This window comes from Cottoperca gobio, chromosome 12 (genome assembly GCF_900634415.1).
Source record: "Cottoperca gobio chromosome 12, fCotGob3.1, whole genome shotgun sequence".
In the NCBI taxonomy this organism is placed as follows: Eukaryota; Metazoa; Chordata; class Actinopteri; order Perciformes; family Bovichtidae; genus Cottoperca; species Cottoperca gobio.
The window spans coordinates 10,616,713-10,624,783 of NC_041366.1; the positions used below are offsets into that span (position 1 = coordinate 10,616,713).

At 40.1% G+C, this 8,071-nt stretch overlaps 1 protein-coding gene across 1 annotated transcript in view; it reads right to left on the minus strand.

Moving 5' to 3' along the window:
- LOC115016378 (transmembrane protein 132C) overlaps positions 1 to 5,924 on the minus strand; it is a 31,541-nt gene extending 25,617 nt beyond the window's left edge. Inside the window, exons 1-2 of the mRNA XM_029444073.1 lie at positions 5,549 to 5,924; positions 1,124 to 2,051 (exon numbers count right to left, since the gene is read on the minus strand). Of these exons, the coding sequence (XP_029299933.1) occupies positions 1,124 to 2,051; positions 5,549 to 5,618 (998 nt within the window). The 5' untranslated portion in view covers positions 5,619 to 5,924. The remainder of the gene's footprint in view (positions 1 to 1,123; positions 2,052 to 5,548) is intronic.
- Between the last annotated feature and the right edge of the window lie 2,147 nt (positions 5,925 to 8,071).

The following is an 8,071-nucleotide window of genomic DNA, read 5'->3' on the forward strand; positions in this document are numbered from 1 at the left end:
ACTCTTGGCCTCTGCAGACTCAGCAACATAGTTGAATAATCATAATGCTTTCTGGGAGTGACATTTGGAGATAAACACCATCTTACTTTATTTAGTTATGTAGGCCTAAAATGTGATGCATACTACAGTGTGTAATGCGGTTATCCTGTCTTTTAGCAGTTACAGGCTATAGCACTTACAGTTGTGGCTTACAAACTAACTACTTAGCTATCCACATCTGGCAACATCATCACCACTGTGCATGCAAAACAACCAGCACAATGTATCTAAAGTGCGTCTGACTTCTACAGAATAATACAGAAATGTTAAATCACATGTTAAAACAAAATATCCAAAACGTTTAAGGCAATGAATCCGAACTGTAGACACGAGTTAAGTCACAAAAACGAGAAGCAGAGCTGAACTTGACTGGTGTGAGACTTGGCTTGACTAGATTCAATTTGATGCAAGACATGTAAGCAAACCATTCAGGTTTCATATTTTGAACTTGTAAAATAACCACAACAGCACCATGCAGGCCTTGTATAGCCACATACTTTGAATAGTTAGTCCTCTACATTTAAATGACTTGGTTTCAGTTAGGCCGATGTAAAAAAACACCGGTTGAAAAATGTTTCAACCTGAAAGACTTTTGCCTTGGCTTGATCTCCACCTGAAGGACTAAACACATGGATGTAACCCAACTGACATAAGACTTAACTTGGACTTGCATAGAAATTTGAAAAAACAGCTCTGCACTGTACCTTCACTATCAAAGGCCAACGTAAAATCTAACACTAGAGGACAGGTTCGTATCCAAACTGTGGTGCACAGTTCAAGAAAATGTGTTTAAATTCCTACAAAGTAATCACCAAGCACTCTAAACTTGTGATGTGGTGTTGCCCATTGAATGAATATTGTCTGTTACCTATTGAGGTTAGATGAGAATATTAATACCACTCTTATGTACTGTACATCCAGTAAATAGGAGTTTCTGCTCAAGGCCAAGAAATATTCCGGCACACCCTTTAAAACTGCAACTGCTTGCCTAACTTGGCAAAAAAGTCAACACGCGTATTATCCACAATGTCAAACAATTAATTTGACAGTAGTCTGATAACGAAAAAGAGTGAAGGTCTCTCACCTGAGAATGAAATTTTCCAGGGTAGATGTGCTAGCCAGGAAGACATAGAAAGTAGCGACGTCTGTGGCCTTCAGGGGCTTGGAAGAGGTCTGGATCACTACAGCGCCTCCCAGCCTCAGTCGAAAAAAGGTGGGGTTCCCTGGTGGAGTTCTGAGCAGATTGACACTTCCTATTCGCTTCATCGGTGTCCCCGATCCCCCAGAGTCCCTTCCTCTTCCCACTCCGACACGTTGCAGGCTATCCTGTGGTGTACACTGGCCTGTCTGATCCCTCCGACTCTGGAAGTAGACCTCCACAAGGTTCCCCGGAAGCCCCTTAACTCCTTCGGTTCTTCCTGCTTCCCTGCTAGAACTGCCCGATCGGCTGCCTGAACTGAACCAGACAGGCTCTGGCTTCAGCTGAGCCACACAGAATCTACCTGGAGACACCAGGCATGCCCCACGAACTTCTTTCGTCTCCCAGAAGGCATAAGCCGTCACACAGTAAGCTCCATCCTTTGCCTTGGCTCCAGCGCTTTTACTACCATTATCCTCTTCAGACCCCATCCTTTCTTGACCAACAGTGATGTCACTACCTGTGGGCATGTGGAAGAGAATCTTTACAACAGGGGATGATGAACGAACCTGGCGGACTAAAATGACTGGCAGGATCGTGCGCCCACTGAGGAGCAGGTCTGGAGGGATCGGGGCATCCACAGTCAGGGGACCGTATGAAACGTTGACAGCTGGCTGGAGGAGCCCAGCGCCTTTACCAGTGATGAGAAAAGTCTGACTCTGAGCCTTTTGGCTGGAGTTCCTTGGCGGCTCTGGACTGTTCTGGCTCAGAAACACATGGTCCACATTGAGGACCTGGAAGTTTACACTGGGATAAACTGGAGATGGGGTGGAGGACGTCCCAATGTCCACAGCAGCCTTCTGACTCTCAACAACTGAGAAGGGAGAATTTACAAACAGGGATTAGTGCAATATCTACTCTACAGCGGCTTAAAGGTTTCAAATCTACTATAAAGATACACACAGTTGACACTAACAAAATAAGTCAGTTACTTTCATTGAGAGCATGGCAGGAAGATGAAGGGTTGAAAAGGGATGGCGACTGGAGGAACAAAGCAAAGGCTTGAGGACGGGGGTGAGTTGGGGTGCTACAGGGATCGATAAAAATTGATGAGGGCAGGTAGGTCATGTCGAGGAGCCAAGGGCTGTGAGACTCAGGGTAAAGGCAATGATTAATTTCCCCATGTAGTTCCTGCACTGAAAGAAAGTTGAGCAAAAGGAAAACACACAAGGTGGTAGACGAATGTACGCGAGACAAACAGGAGAGAGACGGGTTAGGCATAAAAAGGATTGGCCTTTAAAAATAAGGGTGCTGCCCAAAACTGGGATAGGAGATCGGCACTTTTGAACGTGAAAAAATTACTCGAAAAGTAATTACCGTACTGCAACATTAAGATAATTAATTTTTACCACCATCATAATCGTTCTGTAACCAAGAACATGAAGGGATTTTTTAACAGTTTTATGCTCAGCACATTTTTGCTTAAACTGCCTTTCAAGCAACTGCAAACCCAGGCTGTTCCTGTCTCGAAAAGGTTGAAGAGATTATTTACATGACCTTAACAAACCCCTATGAAAACCGAAACTCCTCCAAAGTGATTTACTTCTATAAAGGGCAGATATAACAGTCTAATGGGGTAGTTGGACTGATGGGAGAAGACCAAATCATTTCTATTACATACAATGTAAACAGATGGTAACAATTATAGTAAATCCACAGGTCGCATATTAAATGTTCAGCCAAGTGACACACTATGGCCAAATGGCCTCAATTTAAGGGAATTAAACACATTATATTCTCCATTGTAGTCATCATTTCTAGCACTAAGGCACAGGAGTACTACGTGTATAACTCTTGTGTGGTATTATGTGCACCAATATTCAGTTACACGTCAACAGAAATTTAATTTTTCCGCTCTTCACGTACTACTTCTATGAGATGCAATAAAGGGAATGGCAAATGCAATGTCTGAGTGATAAAAAGCCTCTCTCTTTAACTTCCATGAGATGACTGTTTTTCCCAACAGGATTCTGCATGTGACAGTTCCCACCTCCTCCTGCCAAAGACACTTGGTAGTTTGCCATCCTCCCTCCGTGTTGAAGTGCTTCAGAATTAATGTGCGTGTGTGTATGACTTTCTCTACCTCACAAAAAATTATTTCTCAGAGGGAGCTCCTTTCTAGCCCCCAAAATATCTTAGAGGTGATAAATCATTATTTTTCAAATTTTCTAACCAAAGTTCATGATTACTTCTGTGTATTAATTAATGTTCTTTCTGAAGGCAAAGGAAATTATATGGAAAGAAATATTGACGTCAGAGTTGATATTAAAAATTCAATATTCAGAAAAGCACACAGGAAACTGTCTTATAGATTCCAGGGTTAAAAATGATGCCTTGTGGAGTTTCTAATTAAAAAGGCCATAGTAGATATTGGCTGGTACACATCACATTTTGCATGATATCTGCAGAACTGAGGCAAATCAAAAGTCAAATTAAACGATATGCAAAGGTAAACACAATTGTACATCGATGCTTTATTTCTTTCTACCTGGGGCTATCAGAAGAAAAGATTAATCGTCCAATTTGTTTAAACTGGTATTATATGGGACTCTTTATCATCTACACTAAGGAGATGGAGTTTATCTATGAACAGACCTTTGAAAATAGGCCCCAGGCCAAGAATCAACTAATTAGATTTTGGTGATGATCCAGATCTGAGATTTCCACTTTCAGACGATTATTGGCTTTTACCCAGAAACAGGAATTAATAGTTAAAACATCATATCAAGGGACTTGATTCCAAATCCGAGCAAGTTTTGTAGGATAAATAAATCAATTTAAGTTTCAATAAATGCTGACTTTGGGTATAAGTTGGAGAATTATTCTTTGCCAGAAGTTTGTGCTGTCTAGTTTATTTTATCGTCAGTATTCTACTCCAACAAGCATGAGAGAGATGTCAGTATACTTTTCTTTTAAGTAAAAATAGGACATTTGTTGACAGTAATAGACCGGCCGGTGCCGTCCCAAGGTTGTAAACTCATCGTGTTACAATATGTATGTAAATTGCAGGTCCAAGCAATACATGGGGGGAAGAAAACATGAAGAGGAAAATAATCTGGTAAGGTCTCAGTCTGGTTCAAAACAAGACTGCACAATGTCTGACCATAAAGTGACTTAGAGAGAAAATAGTTCATTCTGAGATGATGATTAGAAGTAATGTTCATATTGCTAGTAAAAATTGGTCTGGGAGAAAAAAATGTAAAATAAAAAAGTGTTTGAATGAAGCCTTCCCTTCTTTGGTAAAAATCATGCGATAAAATCACAGTATTTTCACTTGCAGTCTTTGATCTAGGCTTAAAATGAGTCCACTGCATTAGTGAACAAATTATTTATTGATCACATATTCATTTGGCAAGTCCTGGCTGGAACCCAAGAAGTATCTTTACTTGTCACATTAGAAGAACTATTTTAACTATTTTAACTTCTATTGTAAATGTTAGTTCAATGTCAGACGGGCTCGCTGACACAACAGGCGGCACATCTGTGACTGGAATGAAAGACAAGGCGGCCATGCATATTCAGATAGCCCATGTGGAGAAGATATCAAAGGCTGAACACTATCACTTAGACACGCATTAAAAGCACAGCTGCACAGCTGAGTCCTGCACTACTGTAGAAATACAGCAGTCCTACATACTATGTATGATGAAAAATGCACATATGTGCAGATATAAACCCAGCCAATCTCACAAAGTAGTCTTTCTCATGATATCGCTATCAGAGAGAGACAGACAGTTTATACTTTGACTTCATAGCTCCCAATGCAGGTTATCTTTAAACAACCAGAGAAACAGCTGTGCAACCACAGCTTCAAGCCTCTTTAATCCCACAGATGAGGCTTTCCGATGCACACTGGAGAGCGTGTTGTCACTTTCATTTAGGCAGAGGGACAAGGGAATGGACAGAGGGCATGGGTAGTAACCACAAAACCTTTTTTTTAAGTATATAGGGAAACGTCCTTAAAAAGCCAGTCACCTGAACACACAATAGTGACAACAAAATGTGAACATTTTCCAAACTGGTTCTATATTGTTAAGGCTCACTTCTCAAACACCTCCTCCTCCTAATCTACACAATAACTGCAATGTCTTTTAATGGGCCTACTAAAGGTTTGTGCTAATAATAGGCTAAAGGAAACAGATTACACCATAATTTAAATCAAATCAAAGCATAAACAAGAGCTCATATTCTCATTTAATCTCCATTCCCTTGTAAACACAGTTGGAACTTCCTTGGGTCTGCTCCAACACACATGACCAATAGATGAATAAAATCAGAAAAGAGTTCATGAAAAGCATTTATAGAGCTCACCTTTAACAGCTGTAAGAACAGCCACTGCGACCACAGGGAACAATGAACGGAGGGGAAAGTTCAGCATCATTTCAGCAAAATTGCAGGTTCTGCTGCGCCCTCCGGTGCGCACCTATAGGTGAGTTTTGGTGACTATCTGCAGTCGGTTGAAAGTAAGCGATGGAGTCAAATGACTACATTGTCTGATGTCCGGTAAAATTACTTAATCTGACTGTAGAGGATCAAATAAAATAAAAAAATGGCGGTTTACTTCTTTATCCACATAAAGCTTCTGTCGGAATAGTTTTGGTGCTTTTGGTTCCTCTGAATGATGAGAGGGATGTTTTCCAACGGGAGCACACGGCTCGAGCTGGCACGCTAGGACAGCAACAGGCGCGGCTATTCCCATGATAGAAATCAGTAAACATGTGGCCTCTGTCAGATTAAGCAGACCCACGTGGGTGGGTAGGGGAAGAGCTGCGAGCAAATTAAATGCACATGAGGTCAAGGGGATCAGTGGTTTCTCTACGAGTTTAAATGTTGTGACATTTTAAATGTGATTTAACAAATTAAGGATATGATTCTGGGCACATTTATATGCAGGAACACATCATGATTATTGTGGTGAGGATTATTATAATAATAATACTTATTATTTTATTTTATTATAATTATTATAATAATGATAATATTGTTATGAACATTCTTTTTTAAATAAAAAGCCATTGAGAAAAGCCTTCTTTCCTCCCTCATTTTTGAACTTGTAATATCTTTATATATATATATATTTTTTTTTAAAGGCTACGTTTAAATTTCTTCTAAGAAATTCACAGATGTTTAAATAAAACTCTGGAGGCCTTTGTATTAATCACGACTTTACTTAAACCAGTTTTTAAGGGGAAAAAAGTTTAGTGCAGATTTTGCCAGCTGTTTGCTGCATATTGTCAGTCCACAGCATCACATGGGATCATTCTGTGTAGGATGGAGCAGATGGATGCAGGCACTATAGCTAAAGCCTTGCGGTGTCACACAGCACACTATACATTTGGCAACAACTGATCAGTAAACAGTAAAAATCGATTACTGACAATTTGAGACAACCTCACATATGTGTCCGACCCACACATCAAATAAAGTAAAGTAGAACTATATTGTTTCTGGGCTACATCAGGCCTTCAGGCCACGTTTAATTTCTTAACACTACTGGGTAATTATGTATTTTCTTCCCACTCTATGTGTATCACTTCATCTGCCTTGACCTACAATTCTATACACTCATTATAACAAAGTACATTGAGCATTAGTGTGAGTTCAAAGCCTGAACTGAAATAGCATGGTGTCTTGTTTTAGTGTGCCCTTCAACCAGGGAGACGATAATATGAGCAGCTTTGTGTCTCAGAGGGGGGTTATGCAGTTTAAGCACAGTGGCGCTGTTTCTGCACAGAGACATTGCACTAAGTGCACGGTTAAAAAGTGTTTAATGAGCTTGGTCAGAATAGTCTTCACTTCTCCACTCTCCAACATCCACCTACATATCTGTACATTGAAACAAATGTGCTATTCTAGCAGACTACGACAACAAAACCTACTTTGTCCACTGCCTCATTGCCGGTTTTATTGCACGGTGGCACCAGTGTCGAGGTGACAGAATTATGCATGCATGCATCATTGGCAAATAAACATTTTTTCTCCCGACAGCAGAGGCTGATTAGAATAAATGTGTGCCTTAGAGAGATATTTAGGGATCTCTAAATGCCAATAAAACTTTGAAGAACTAATGGAGTCTGTATTATCTCAGGAGAGGAACTTTATTTTACTGTACACAGTGCTGTAGGGTTTACAGTGGAGGGTTAGTACTTGCATTGCATTTTGAAGCTACTGAGCTTTAATTCGAGCAGTCTGTCTGTGGTTTTGGCTGGATGAGATTATTTAAACTGACAGTGGCAGAGGTCACCGACTATTGAGTCTGGGAATCTCTCCAGAACTCAGTTGTTGTTCCAGATACCTCAGTGAAACCTGGCAAATATTGTTTTGTTGTCCAAAGAATCGATTTAATATTGTATCGTGATGAAACTTGTGATTTACACCCTTAATGCTAAGTGCTGATTAGCTCATTTTAGCATGCTAACATGCTAAACTAAGATGGTGGACATTGTAAAACCTGCTAAACATCGACATGTTAGCATTTAGCTCAAAGCACAACTGTTAGCTGCTAGCATGACTGTAGACTCTGTACTAAGACAATCTATTACAAATTGTTAATGTGACATTGGTTTGAAATACATATTCAGATTTTGGCTGACGTTTCAAGGCTGCATAGAAATAAATTGTATGTTAATAAGCAGCCTACTATGTCTGCCCACTAATCTGTTTGTACCCCAAAATGAAATCACACTATCTATTTACATGCGTTCGCTCCGTCACCGTCTTTGCTTCCTCACTCATGTGACATTCATATCTCTAACGCTACTTATTGAATTTTGTTAAAACTGGAAGTAATGCAAAAGACTTTATTACTTGCATTTTCAAAATTGGACCTGATTT